The sequence below is a fragment of the Bison bison genome, unplaced genomic scaffold, assembly GCF_000754665.1.
Source record: "Bison bison bison isolate TAMUID 2011002044 unplaced genomic scaffold, Bison_UMD1.0 scf7180017864508, whole genome shotgun sequence".
NCBI classification, from domain to species: Eukaryota; Metazoa; Chordata; class Mammalia; order Artiodactyla; family Bovidae; genus Bison; species Bison bison.
In genome coordinates this window covers 11,323,129-11,338,425 of record NW_011495064.1, presented here as the reverse complement: position 1 = coordinate 11,338,425, position 15,297 = coordinate 11,323,129, and the positions used below count along the sequence as shown (strand labels likewise).

Below are 15,297 nucleotides of genomic sequence, written 5' to 3'. Positions count from 1 at the left end.
CATGAATGGCTCAGTGTGGGGCTAAACACAGGCTGTATGGGATGATCAGAGCTTCCTCAGTCCTGGGGCGGGGCTAGGAAGGTCGTCCTGTCTGCTACCTGCGCTCAGCCTGGGCTTGAGTAAGACAGTAAAAGGCCAAGAAAAGAACCATGGATTCCTTCCCACGAGAAGCCATGTTGGCCCCTTGTCCAGACTGAATTTGTTAGTCAGAGTTGCTCGTCCCCTGCCCATCACACACACACTTTGCCCTGCTGGCGCATTGTTACATGGCTGCTTAGTTAGCTTTCTTCTCCTCCTGGCAGAAGGCAAAGGTTCTGGCGTCACTTTGGTCATCGTTGAAGACCTTTACGTGTGTCCTCAACAGATGCTTAGTTTCTGGGGCCTTTCATCGGTGTGATCAGTATGAGACCCAGAAAGGATCTGAGCAGCATTCAGATGTCCACGTTAGGCTCTCTTAGAGATCCGCTTCTGGGGTGCAGCCTGCTGGGAGAGGAGGTGTGGGGCGACGCACTGAGGCTCAGGCTCTGTCAGAGACAGGGAGAGTGGGCAAGGAAAGCGGGGCTAGGTGTGCCTCTCACTGGTGTGGCACAGGACAGTGCTTTTCATGAATCGTGGCTCATCTTTTTCCCTCTTCTTCCTCCTCCCCTCTCTCTCTCTTCAGACAGGCTCAGAGCTCAGCCCAGTTGATGGACCTGTTCCAGGTCAGATGGACTCAGGGCCAGTGTACCATGGGGACTCACGGCAGCTAAGCGCCTCAGGGGCGCCAGTCAATGGTGCTAGAGAACCTGCTGGACCCAGTCTACTGGGCACCGGGAGTCCTTGGCAAGCAGACCAGAAGCCCGACTGGGACACGGCCCCAGGACCAGCTCACACCGCTCGCCTGGAAGATGCCCACGACCTGGTGGCCTTTTCGGCCGTGGCCGAGGCTGTGTCCTCTTACGGAGCCCTTAGCACCCGGCTCTATGAAACCTTCAACCGTGAGATGAGTCGTGAGGCTGGGGACAACAGCAGGGGACCCAGGCCAGGGCCCGAGAGCTGCTCCGCCAGCAGTGAAGACCTGGACACACTGCAGACGGCCCTGGCCCTCGCTCGGCATGGCATGAAACCACCCAACTGCAACTGCGATGGCCCAGAGTGCCCTGACTACCTCGAGTGGCTGGAGGGGAAGATCAAGTCTGTGGTCGTGGAGGGAGGGGAGGAGCGGCCTAGGCTCCCAGGGACTCTGCCTTCTGGTGACGCTGGCCTCCCGGCGCCAGTCACCGGGCCACTTCTCAACTCCGAGGTCCCCCAGATGCCTCCTCTGGAGGGCCTGCCCCTGTCCCAGAGCGCCCTGAGCATCGCCAAGGAGAAGAACATCAGCCTGCAGACTGCCATTGCCATTGAGGCCCTCACACAACTCTCCTCTGCCCTCCCCCAACCTTCTCACGCCACCTCCCAGGCTTCTTGCCCCCTTCCCGAGGCCTTGTCTCCTCCTGCCCCTTTCAGATCTCCCCAGTCCTACCTCGGGGCTCCCTCGTGGCCTGTGGTCCCTCCTGAAGAGCACCCATCCTTTGCTCCTGACGGCCCTGCCTTCCCTGCAGCAACTCCGAGAACAGAGTTTCCTGAAGCCTGGGGCACCGACACCCCACCGGCAACTCCCCAGAGCTCGTGGCCCATGCCTCGCCCAAGCCCTGACCCCATGGCTGAACTGGAGCAGTTGTTGGGCAGTGCCAGCGATTACATCCAGTCAGTATTCAAGCGGCCCGAGGCCCTGCCCACCAAGCCCAAGGTCAAGGTCGAGGTGCCCTCTTCCTCCCCATCCCCTGTTCTCCAGAGGGAGGTGCCCACACCGTCCTCGGAGCCTGACACCCACCAGAAGGCCCAGACGGCCCTGCAGCAGCACCTCCACCATAAGCGCAGCCTCTTCCTGGAACAGGCCCACGACGCCTCCCGCCCGCCACCCTCAGAGCTTCCTGCTCCTGGCTGGTGGGCGCCACCCAGCTCACCTGCCCCTCGGCCTTCCGACAGACCACCCAAGGAGAAGAAGAAGAAGCCCCTGACACCAGCTGGAGGTCCCTTGGGAGCCGACAGAGCTGGCCCTGGGATCAAGCCCGGCGTCCGGAAGCCTGTTCACATCAAGAAGTCCAGGCCACGAGAAGCGCAGCCCCTCTTCCCGCCTCTGCGGCAGATCATCCTGGAAGGGCTGAGGCCCCCAGCCTCTGAGGATGTGCAGGCTCACCCACCTGCCCCCGTCCCCACCTCACAGGGCTCTGTTGTCCCCCTGCCCCCAGAACCTTCTCTTGCGCTATTTGCACCTAGTCCCTCCGGGGACAGCCTGCTGGCCCCTACTCAGGAAATGAGGTCTCCCAGCCCCGTGGCAGCCCTGCAGCCAGGCTCCACTGGCCCTCTTCCCCCTGCTGATGACAAGCTGGAAGAGCTCATCCGGCAGTTTGAGGCTGAATTTGGGGATAGCTTTGGGCTTCCTGGCCCCCCGTCTGTGCCCATTCAGGACCCTGAGAACCAGCCAACTTGTCTCCCAGCCCCCGAGAGCCCTTTTGCTACCCGCTCTCCCAAGCAAATCAAGATCGAATCTTCAGGGGCTGTGACTGTGCTCTCAACCACCTGCTTCCATTCAGAGGAGGGAGGCCAAGAGGCCACACCCACCAAGGCTGAGAACCCACTCACACCCACCCTCAGTGGCTTCCTGGAGTCACCTCTTAAGTACCTGGACACACCCACCAAGAGTCTGCTGGACACACCCGCCAAGAGAGCCCAGGCCGAGTTCCCCACCTGTGATTGTGTGGGTAAGTCCTTCAGGCTGTCAGGGATGAGGGGCAAGGGGATGAGGCCTGGTGGGCCTGGATTTCTAGGCTCCGACTTGGATTTGGGAAACATTTGCTGTGTGCCGGCCACCACACTGGGCCCTGCGGACACAGAAGTGAGCTCGCAGGCTAGTGGAGAAGATGTTGAAGGAAACTGATGGTGATGCTGTGTGGTATATCGTGTGTCAGTGGTGGTGCTTTGTCATACAGATTGAGGTGAGGGCATCGTGGAAGCCTTCCTGTGGGAGGCCGTCCTTGTGCTGAGGCCTGCAGGGCTGTCCGGTGGAAGGAAGATGTGCTGAGAAGAGGGAATAGCTTGGGCAACAGCTTGGTGGCCGTGACAAGGTAGGGCCTGTTTTGATGGCTCTTGGCCTGGAAAGCAAAAGGGGAGGAGTCTGTGTGGGGATGAATGAAAGGCGGCTTGAGAAGCAGGCAGGGACCAGGTCTTGCAGGCAGGGCCCAGGGAGCCACGCTTGGGAGTTTGGCTTGATCTTACTGATAATATGTAATGAGCTCCTGAGGGTTTTAAAGCACCAATCATCAGCTTGTGCTTCTGAAAGACTATTCCGGCTTGTGGGGAGGAAAGATGGGTGGGGGAGCCTGTAAGAAAGGTATTATTGTGAGCTGGGCCTGAACTGAAACAGTAGGTAGGGAGAGGCCGCAGAACTAGTGGCCTCTGAGGAGGGGGCTGTGGGGATGTGGACAGCTCAGGTCTCTGGCTCGGTGGGAGTGAGCACTGAGAATGCACGAAGAAGCGGCGAGTTCTGTTTGGACAGCCTGAGTTGAAGGGCAGAGAGACTGTAGATTGGGCCCTGAGTTATACATTTGGGTATAGTTAATTTCAGATGATGGTTGAAGCCCTGGTGTGGATAAGAGCACTGAGGAATTGGGTCTGTTTCTGAGCCTTACCTTCTGGAAGAGAAGCAGGGCACCGGGCCTCTGGAAGGCTGTTCTGGGGACTTCGCTGTCTCGAGGGAGGTCATGGATGCCTCAGGAAACTCCAGGTCCACTCTAGAAGGTGGATCTCTGCTACTTACTGAGCATTCGTAAAAGATGTGCATGTTTCAGATGTTGGCCAAAAAACGCATTGATGCTGATGATGAGCATGTTGAATTGTTGTGATTTTATGATACACTAATAGATCTTACGAGAAGCCTGTCTTCTCTGCTTGTTTAAATACACTACAATGTTTGGTCAGTTGTGTGATTTGTTGGCCTATTGTATCCCAGTTGATAAGGAGAAGCTGGGCTGCCCTGCCTGCTCCAGCTATCCCAGACTCCTGGGGTATAAGACAGTGAGTGGGGCTGGCAACAAAGAATCTCTTGGAGAACAAGGAAAAGTTGGCCTCAGTGCTTCCATCCAGGGGTGAACAGATGTGCAGCATCCTGCCAAAGGCTCACAAACGTGCTCTGAGATTGTGGTTTCCACTGAGGGCCCACCCTCTGCGTTATTGGGTCTAATAATGATGTGACTTTGAGGGCCCCTTATTTCCCAGCATTTGGGGGAGACTTGTTCTGATCATAGGACTTGGGGGGCCCCCTTTCGCTCTTCATGTTTGTAGATGTCTGGCCCGTCTTCCTTGTGTTTAGGGCTTCTTTTGCTGTTTCTCCTCCTCCATGGAAGGAAATAGTCTTATATAGGGCTGAGGACATAGTTGATCCATGATAAATATTTAATTGTGGAATTCAATGATACAAATATTGGGATGAAATACTATGTTTGGTCAAACTAATTTTTTTAAACTTGAATTTTAATCCCATCACTCCCGCATGCCTAAAATGAAGGGGATAGCAGTGCCCGGTCACCAGGGTTTATCTGAACATTAAATTAGTTAATACAGGTAAAGCACTTAGGACTGTGTCTAGCATGTAAGAAGCACTGTAAGAGTGCTTAGCTATTATCAATCCTATCAAGTGCAAAAAAGCAAGAAAAGGATGTAAAAACATAAATATTATGAAGGAGAAAAGTGTTGGCTGTTACTTTGTTGATTAGTCAGTTATTGTTTACCTAACCCAGTCCTAGTGACCAATATGATAAAATGTAAGAGAAATGGTTTACCTTCTAAGGACATCGTGGTTTGCTTAAAGAGACAATGTAAACAATGAAATACCCGGTTGCCCAGTCAGCAGGTATGTGCCCAGTGCCTGTGCTGTTATATGGAAGTGGTTGCACTGCCATAGTGCTCTGAAACACCAGGCTTGGTTGTCATCATGGGGGCAGTGCTTTGCTTAGGAAGCTACTGTTTGGAGCTGGGTTTTGAAGACTGTAGTGAACATAGGTGGGGCAACGTGAGAAGGCAGCCACCCTCGCCCAAGGAATTCGTGAGCGTGGTTAAGCAGCACCCTCAGGGTGCTGCTGCATTTCTTAGGCCAGAGGAGCCCCCCAGTGGATAGGACAAGATTCAGCTTGGAGCTCCCAAGCGAAAGCAGGGGCAGTAGAGTCAGCGTCAGAGAAATCCAGTGTGGTAGTGGTGGCAGCCTGTTGCCAGGCAGGGTTGGGGGGGTGGCAGGGGCAGTGGGCAGGAGGTAAGGGGAGCACCAGCACTGGTTCTTTGTTGCTCCAGTTTGTATTTTATTTACATGCAATACAGATAGAATATTTGTATGCTGCTGCTGCTGCTGCTGCTAGGTCGCTTCAGTCGTGTCCAACTCTGTGCGACCCCATAGACGGCAGCCCACCAGGCTCCCCCGTCCCTGGGATTCTCCAGGCAAGAACACTGGAGTGGGTTGCCATTTCCTTCTCCAGTGCATGAAACTGAAAAGTGAAAGTGAAGTCGCTCAGTCATGTCCGACTCTTAGGGACCCTGTGGACTGCAGCCCACCAGGCTCCTTCGTCCAAGGGATTTTCCAGGCAAGAGTACTGGAGTGGGGTGCCATCGCCTTCTCTATTTGTATGCTATCTAATGCTAAACAAACAATTAGAACCAAACCCACCTTGTGTTGTTAAATGTTAATTTGTGGGAAAATGCTAACAATGAAAACAGCAGATACAAAGAATATTTAAATGATCAGCTCACCTAGGGTTAAAACAAGAATAGAGGGGACTTCCCTGGAGATCCAATGGCTAAAATTCCATGTTCCCAATGCAAGGGGCCTGGGTTCAATCCCTGGTCAGGGAACTAGATCCCATGTGCTGCTACTAAAGATCCTGCATGTCACAGCTAACACCCGGCACAGCCAAATAAATAAATATTTTTTTAAAAATAGAGAAAAGTCTAGGAAGAAATACATCAACAGTGGGATTAAAATTCAAGTTAAAAAAAATCAGTTTGACCAAACATGATATCTCATCCCAATATCTGTATCATTGAATTCCACAATTAAAATATTTATTATGAATCAACTATGTCCTCAGCCCCATATAAGAATATTTCCTTCCCTGGAGGAGGAGAAACAGCAAATAAGGCCCTAAACACAAGGAAGACAGATCAGATATCTACAAACATGGAGAGAGAAAGGGAGGGGCCCCCAAGTCCTATGATCAGAACAAGTCTCCCCCAAATGCTGGGAAATAAGGGGCCCTCAAAGTCACTTCTGGTCAGACTGTGGGGGGCTTTTCTCTCATTATGTTTTCTGACTTTTCTGTAATGAAATATGTATTTTATAACCAAGAAATATTTTTGAAAATGCCTCCCCCTATAGAAGTGGCCCAGAAGATGGATTGGTGAAGAGTGATAACCCTGTGGCAGGAGACCAGTTAGGAAGCTGTTGAGAATAACAATAAGAACTACAGCAGCAGCAATAAAGTAGTAGAGGAAAAGCTCGCTCTCTTCCAGGCAGTGTGCCAAGCGCTGCTGTGCAGGCACTGCCTCATTTCATCCTCTATAACATCTGCATGAGACAGATACTATCAGTAGTTCCATCATAATGATGTGTTTTCGTTTCTTGATGTTTCCTGCTTTCTTGTAAAATCAGATTCAATGACTTTTCCAAGTCAAAGAGCTAGCACGGTGGAAGTAAGATTTGAACCTAGGCAGCCGGACCTCTGTGATTACTGTGATTAAAATTGTGTCACTGGGAAATAAGGCCAACTAAAATAGTGGTGTTAGAAATGGAGAGGGCCGAAGAAGGAAGGAGTCACTTGGAAACAGTTTCTGGAGGTGCTGAGGTTTTTGTTAAAGTCTGGACAGGTGGTTTGGCAGAATTCAGCTGGTGTGGCGAAATTTATCTCTGTGAACTGAAGCCTGGGACAAGGGTTAGGAATGAAGCTTGTTCACTCTGAAATTAATGTCAGGTGGGAACCATCTCATATTCCAGAAACTCAGCCTCTCAACAGTGGTATGTAGAAAGATGCAGATTGCAGGAAGCATTTTCTGTAGAAGTGCCAGTGAAATTTGGAGATGTCATTAAGCTCTCATAACAGACAATTTACGTATGGGAACAACTTTATAAAAACACGAAAAGGTCTTAGAGCATAGCAAAAGAAACCTAATGTTCAAGCTCAGTGGTGATTTTTGCTAAATAAGCATCTTTGGCCAATATGGGCACCACTAGGTAACCAGTAAGCCAAACACCAAGAGCACCGCTTTGCACTTGTATGGAGATTACAGGTTTTCTGAAGGCATGGCTGGGATTCATCTCTACTTGTTTTCTGAATCTTGAAATATTGCATTTAAAGGTACCTGTTGGGGCTTCAAAAAAAATAAATTTAAAAGACCTGAAAGGAGATGCTTTACTCCAAAAGGTAGTATGATATCTACAGACTTGGGAAAACATGACCCAAATTGAAGTTCTGTATTGAAATACTGGGAGAAGAGAGTATTGATGCATTTGTAGTATTTGGGAGCACACACCGGAGACTCTTCTAACCACCACTTCACCTTCCTGTGACACTCCTGTCAGAGGCAGGATGGTGCACTGCAGTGACTGTTGGCTAGGCCCTTTATGTATTTTATCTGTTCTCAGAAATGGGGACCTTCCCAGGACAGGGAATGCGTCCAGATGATGTTTTTGTGGGGAAAGCATTCTTGGAGGTTATCTGCTCGTCGTTTTATAGATAAGGAGACAGGTCCTTGTCAGCTTCCACATCTGTCCTGCTGTCTGCAAGGAGCAGTCCACAGGTAGCTGGGGACATATAATGACAGTGAAAGCAGGAAGTTGAGACAGATGTTAGAGGTTGTTTTCATAGGAATGCTGTGTTTTGTTCAGTTGATCATCTTGCGCTAAAGTAATAGCCAAAGATCAATACAAGAAAAACATCTCCTTGGCTTCCCTGGTGGCTTAGTGGTAAAGAGTCCACTTGCTGATGCCTGAGATACAGGTTCGATCCCTGGTCTGGGGAGATCTCACATGCCCAGAGCAACTAAGCCCGTGTACCACAACTCAGGAGCCTGGGAACCCTAGAGCCCGTGCTCTGCAACGAGAGAAACCACCTCAATGACACGTCCGCGCGCCACAGCTGGAGAGCAGCCCCTGCTCGCAGCAACTAGAGAAAAGCCTGCAAGGCAATGAAGACCCAGCACAGCCACAGATAAATAAAAAGGAAAGCTTCTGCTTTGCCTGGAACATGGTAGAAGTTTGGATGAGGGGGGAATGTTGTCCAGCAGATGTGGCTGATCGCGGGGTGACTTCAGGTGAACCACAGTTTTGAATGGGAGACACAGAAACTTATCTCTGTCTACAGTGAAGTCTATTTCCTGTAAGTTTTTTGCTGCATCAGGTCTCAGCTGCGGCACAGGGGAATCTTCGTTGCTTCGTGTGGGAGCTTTCCTTGCGGCGCACAGACGCTAGAGCTGTGGCGCATGCGCTCATGTAGTGCGAGGTCTTAGTGGCTCTGCAGCTTGTGGCGTCTTAGCCCCCCGACCAGGGAGTGAGCTCGTGTCTCCTGTATTGCAAGGCAGATTCCCAACCATTGGACTACTAGGGAAGTCCGGATTTCCTATGGGTTTATGAGAATAGTTTCCTTCTTTGTATGAAGTTTGATAGGAAAAAGAACTTCCTCTCTTTTAAAGGTCTTCCCTGGTGGTTCAGATAGTAAAGAATCTGCCTGCAATGTGGGAAACCTGGGTTCAATCACTGGGTAAGGAAGATCCCCTGGAGAAGGAAATGGCAACCCCCTCCAGTATTCTTGCTTGGAGAATTCCATGGACAGAGGAGCCATGGGGTCTTTCACTTTTTCTTTTTTTTTGGCAATAGAATATTTGTATACCAGTATATTGGAGAAGGCACTTGCGACCCACTCCAGTACTCTTGCCTGGAAAATCCCTTGGACGGAGGAGCCTTATAGGCTGCAGAGTTGCTAAGAGTCACTAAGAATCGGACATGACTGAGCGACTTCACTTTCACTTTTCAGTTTCATGCATTGCAGAAGGAAATGGCAACCCACTCCAGTGTTCTTGCCTGGAGAATCCCAGGGATGGGGGAGCCTGGTGGGCTGTCATCTCTGGGGTCGCACAGAGTCGGACACGACTGATGTGACTTAGCAGCAGCAGCATACCGGTATATAGTGGGGGATCTGACTGTATGGTGGGTCGGAGGGACTCAGAAAGAACTTCTGGATGAAGTTTTGTCTTATCTGAGTTTTAAAGGATATGTAGAAGTTTAGTAGATTAATAGGGAGAAGGTAGAGTGTTCTGGGCAGAGGGACATAAAGATTATAGAGATGAAAAACCACATGAAGATATGGAGATGAGAAAGCATGGAGAAATACAAGTAGTTCTGGTATGACTGGTGTGTTAGGCGAAAGATTGGGTGTGGCTGGAGAGGAGAGTTTCAGGGGAAGAGGGGATGATACCAAAGGCAGAGAAACCAGTTTGCAAGCCCAGGCAAGAAATAATGTGTGCCTAAAGTAAGAATGGGACTTCCCTGGTGGCTCAGATGGTAAAGCATCTGCCTACAATGTGGGAGACCCAGGTTCGATCCCTGGGTTGGGAAGATCCTCTGGAGAAGGAAATGGCAATCCACTCCAGTACTCTTGCCTGGAAAATCCCACGGACGGCGGAGCGTTGTAGGCTACAGTCCATAGGGTTGCAAATGACTGAGCGACTTCACTTGCACTTTCAAAGTAAGACTGACATTGAGTAGGAGGGAGGAAGAGAAGGGGTGGATAAAAGAAAGAATAAGGAGAATTAACTGGTTCAGTGACCTGTAGAATGTAGAAGTAAAGAAGCAGTCACAGATGACTCCTGAGGTTCCAGGTGGATGACTGGGTGGTGGTGGAGCCGTTCACCAGGATCTGACGTACTGGCAGGGAAGCAGGTTTGGGCATCTGCCTTTGAGATGTCTGTGGGGCCAGCAGGGGTGCACTTGGTTGGATCTGTGAATTGGAAGTTCTTCAGCTTCCAGTGATGGTAGTTGAAGTCACAATTATAGACATTTCACCAGGCTGACTATGTAGCTCAAGAACGGAGGATACTAGCTTTCATGGCAGAGAATCTCACCCAGGAGGCCCTGAGGGAAGAGTGGAAGAGATGTGGGAGGTGTAGTTGAGGAGGGGATAGGTTAGAACAGACATGGTTTTGGAGAGCCAGCAGCATCCCTGCTGCAGATGGGTCAGGATTTAACGCCAGGTTCTTCTTTGTCTTCCATGGTCTGTTGTTAAATGGGCACGCTCGTCTTCTCAGTCAGATCCCAGGTTCCTTAAGAACAGGAACTGGACGTTATGTTTCTAAAGCATCTAGACTGCTGCGGATTTTATGGTGGTGCTCCACATATTTTGTGGTCAACTTTTACCTCTATATTAAGTTCTACAAAGACATCAGATAGATTTGGGCATGATCTTAACCTTTCATCTTTATCATCAGTGAGTGTGCCCATCGTTATGGAAGCATTTCTGTCTGCTACCAGCAGGCCCAGTTTGCTGCTCATGGATTCACAGGCAGATGACCGAGGTTTTAGTTTTAGAAAGGTTCATCTGGCACACCTGATCCAGGATGGGGCCCAACCATCTGCCTGTGAGGATTTCTAATTACCAGGAGGCAACGTTCTAGCAGTTACTGGTTTTCATGCAAATGGAGTTAGTTCCATAAACTTAAGGTGTTTGGCTTTATGTCTACTAAAATTACATCAGGAAGCTGAAGCGTTACATAGGATTGCTTGGGGAAAGATGGGTACAATAAAACCTTTGTGTGACGTTGACACCTGTGCATTAGTTATCAACTGTCTGTCAGTGTTGTAAAGAAAAGAAATGCCTGTGCCTGTGTCTATACATGGCTATGAGGTTCCCCAGTGGAAAAGTGTGGGTGCCCTGATCTCTGTGTAGAGTTGGGTAGAGAAGGTAGAAGGTTCTTTTAGAATTTAAGGACTCTACTGTTAGGTAGTACTGAGTAGTTTCTTGTGTTTAATCTCTCTTCCTGATAGCACAAAGGATACATGACAGTCTTTCCCCAGCCTTGTGCAAAAGTGGAGCAGAGCATATTTTTCTATTTTGAGAATAAAATTAAGTGCACAGGGAAAAAAAAAAAAAAGCGCACCCAGAGCCACGTAACTAGCATATTCTTGAAAATTGGATTTTGCTCTCCTGAGCTCTACCCCAGAGCTTTCCATTGTGTATTTTAGGGAAAAAACATCATTTCTCTCACTGCTCAAAGCGAGACATAAGAGATTTTACTTTAAGAAGAGTTGAGCCATTTCCTTGCCCTGTCACTTTAACTGTATGAAGAAGGAAGAAATACTATGCTGGGCACTAAAAGGAAAAATGATGACTTAATAGCAAGGTAGTCAAATATTCCTTTTCTGAAATGTGGTGAAAGGAACCAAGACAAACAAAAATAGAAGAGAAAATTTTATCAACTGACATCTGAAAATGGCCCCAGTCTTAAACTATGAATTCCAAGGGCTATCTGCCAGCTGATAATCAATTTGAATTGAAATAATGATGACATGAGGTGTATACAACTCCCAGTGTCGGGGAAAAAAGAGTGGAGGGTTAGAAGGACTCCACAGCTTGGAAGGATGGGCTGGAGACCACCCATCTTGAAGGCGTGCACTTAGGAAGTTGGGAATGCAGATAGGCTCCATTTCCTAGTCTATTCCAGTTTCTGATGGATGGTTGGCTGGAGAGTTGAGGAACCATATCTTAGGAGCCAGCCTTGTAGCCCAGGGCTAGCAGCACCAAACAAAGGCCATTGTGCAGAGAAAAATATTTGCTGAACCACCTAACAGACCATAGGACTTTATCTTAACTTGATCAGAGTGACCAGTCCAGTCCTATATGAGAAAATAAACCAGAATCTTAGCGTTAGACCAGAGCACGGCCCAAGCCTCCACCCCCAGACATACATACAGATTGAGAGGCATTGGCCCCAGTGAACAGAGCGCATAGAGGTGCAGTTTCCCAGTTGCAGCTGTTCACAGCCAGATCCAGATCCTCCTGGGCTGCTGAACTGTTGAGCTAATAATTGAAACCTCTGCAACATCTAATTCTCCAAGCTTAGTTTCTCAGGGAAGAATTTGAGTTAGTATCCAGGTAAATACAGAAGAATAAGGAGATTCTACCCATTCTGCTTTTAGGCAAATGAGTCTAGACAGGTGACCTTCAACTGAGTGTGTTTTACCTCCTTTTTACCCCAGGGGACACTTGGCAATGTCTGAGGACAGGTTTGGTTATCACAACCAGTGTGGTTCTACTGGCCTCTAGCGGACAGAGGCCAGGGATGCTGTTAAACATGCTACAATGCACAGAACAGCCACCCCCACCTCCTGCCCCTCAATGAAGAATTATCTAGTAAAGTGTCAGCGCCAAGGGTGAGAATGCCAGGAGGTAAACTTCCTCCACTGAATGAGTAATTAATAAGTAAAAAATCCAATATGTAACCCATTCAGATTCTGTAGGGGGAAGTGGAAAGATTAAATATAATATTCAAATAAAGACTTATTTGAGGAAATAAGAGTTTGAAAACTGATTTATACCTTCAGGGAAGTTCATTGTGAAACCAGAAATGAAAGATGAGCTTCTAGATTAAAATTACAAGGAAGTCACAAGAGGAATGGATTAAACTGTGCAAGAAGCATGCCGTTTCACAAAGCACTTAGAATACACTGGAAGTGGCAAAAAGCAGAATCAGAGTTAAAAAGCAAATCAGTGAGGAAGAGGGACAGGCTTGAAAGATCACTCAAAGTGAGAGTAGAGAATAGAAATGAACAGAATCAGAGTGGAGATATGGAGATATGGGATACAGAAGAGAGACGGAAGGGATCCTCTACACAGACTAGTTCTGTCAGAAATATTGGGAACATTTGCTGCTGTTCCCAACGAAATCATGGAACAAATTGAACAAAGGCAGGAGTCAAAGATAAAATAGAAAATGTTTTTGAAATGAAAGAAAATAAATAAAAATCAACAAGTAATAATCTAGATGAGTTTCAAGGTGAATTTCAAGGATGATGGATTTCCTACTAATAAATTAACCAAAAATTAAGTTGGTTATACATACTTGGTTTTTAAAGATATACTTTTTAAATGACCCTGTAATCCCATTCATGGGCATGTATCCAGAGAAAAACATGATCCAAAAGGATACATGCACCCCAGTGTTCATTGCAGCACTGTTTACAACAGCTAAGACATGGAGGCAAAGTAAGTGTCCATTGACAGAGGAATGGATAAAGATGTGGTACATATATACAGTGGAATATTACTCAGCCATTAAAAGGATGAAATACCATTCACAAAAACATGGATGGACCTAAAGATTGCCATACTGAGTGAAGTAAGTCAGATAGAGAGGGAGAAATACCCCTTATATGTGGAATCTAAAAAGAAATAATGCAAATGAACTTACAAAAATAGAGACTCACAGACTTAGAGAATGAACTTATGGTTGTCAGGGTTGCGGGGGAGGGATAGTTAGGAAGTTGGAGATGGACATGTACACATTACTATTAATACATTTAAAGTGGATAACCAACAAGGATCTACTACATAGCATGTGGAACTCTGCTCAATGTTATGTGGCAGCCTGGATGGGAGGGGAGTTTGGGGGAGAAAACATTCTCTTAATTGAAACATATGTAGGAAGATATATAAATCTTAAGCATACCTCAGAGATACTGCAGATTTGGTTCCAGACCACTGGAATAAAGTGAGTATCACATTAGAGTGAGTCCCATGGAATCTTTGGTTTCCCAGGGCATATAAAAGTTATGTTTGCACTATACTGTAGTCTGTTAGGGGTGTAATAGCATTATATATATATATATATAAAATATACATACCTTAATTAAAAATACTTTATTGATAAAAATGCTAAACATCATCTGAGCCTTCAGTGAGTTGTAATCTTTTTGAAACAGTGGCATCAAAGATCACAGATTACCATAACATATAAAATAATGAAAAAGTTTGACCTATTGTGAGAATTACCAAAATTCAAAGGGAAGCAAATACTGTTGGAAAAATTGCACTGATAGACTTGCTCATCTTAAGTTTGCAAGAAAGCTTCAGTTTGTTAAAAAAAACAACAGTATCTGTGAAGCACAATAAAATGAGGAATGCCTATACAGCTTTACAAAAAGCATGCATTTGTGTAACCACATCAAGATCAAGAAACAGAACTTTATTATTTCCCTGGTGGCGCAGTGGATAATAATCTGCCTGCCAAGGCAGGGGACATGGATTCAGTTCCTTGTCCGGGGAGATTCCACATGTCACAGAGCAACTGAGCCCGTGAGCCACAACCGCGGAAGTCCACGTACCCTAGAGCCAGCAGGCTGCAATTGCTGAAGGCTGTGTGCCTAGAGCCTGTGCTCCAGGAGAAACCACTGCAGTGAGAAGGCTGCACACTGCAGCACAGAGTAGCCCCCACTCACGCAACTAGAGAAAGCTCGTGTGTAGCAACTAAGACCCAGTGCAGCCAAAAATATAAATATATTTTTTAAAGTGGAGTAATCTCAGCAAGGTTTTCTTTTTTTAAAATAATTTTGTTTATTTTGGGTTGTGCTGGGTCTTGGTTGCCGAACAAGGGCTTTTCTCTAGTTGCAGTGAGCGGGGCTACTCCGAGTTGCAACGGGCAGGCTTCTCATTGTGGTGGCTTCTCGTTGCAGAGCACGGGCTCTAGGGTGCTCAGGCTTCAGAAGTTGCTGCATTCGGGCTCAATAGTTGTCACTTGCGGGCTCCAGAGCACAGGCTCAGTAGCTGAGGTACACAGGCTTAGTTGCTCCGAGGCGTGGGAGATCTTCCCGGATCAAGGATAGAACTCATATCTTCTGTATTGGCAGCCAGATTCTTTTTAAAAAAATACTGTTGAGGGCTTCCCTGGTGGCTCAGTAATAAAGAATCTGCCTGCCAGTGCAGGGAACACAGGTTTGATCCCAGGTCTGGGACGACCCCACATGCCTTGGAGCAGCTAAGCCTGTGCACCACACTATGGAGCCCGTGTGCGCTGCAACTTCGGAAACCCAAGTGTATAGAGCTTGTGCTGCACAAGAGAAGCCACCGCAATGAGAAGCCCACGCACCGCGACAAAGAGTAGCCCCCGCTCGCAGCAACTAGAGAAAGCCCACGCAAAGCAGTGAAGACCCGGTGCAGCCAAAAATAAATAACAGTTTTGTTTTTTTTT

General features: G+C 47.8%; 1 protein-coding gene across 1 annotated transcript in view; it reads left to right on the top strand.

The window, feature by feature from the left end:
• TET3 (tet methylcytosine dioxygenase 3) overlaps nt 1–15,297 on the top strand; it is a 111,158-nt gene that overhangs the window by 52,065 nt on the left and 43,796 nt on the right. The window contains exon 3 of the mRNA XM_010829874.1: nt 662–2,783. Within this exon, the coding sequence (XP_010828176.1) occupies nt 662–2,783 (2,122 nt within the window). The remainder of the gene's footprint in view (nt 1–661; nt 2,784–15,297) is intronic.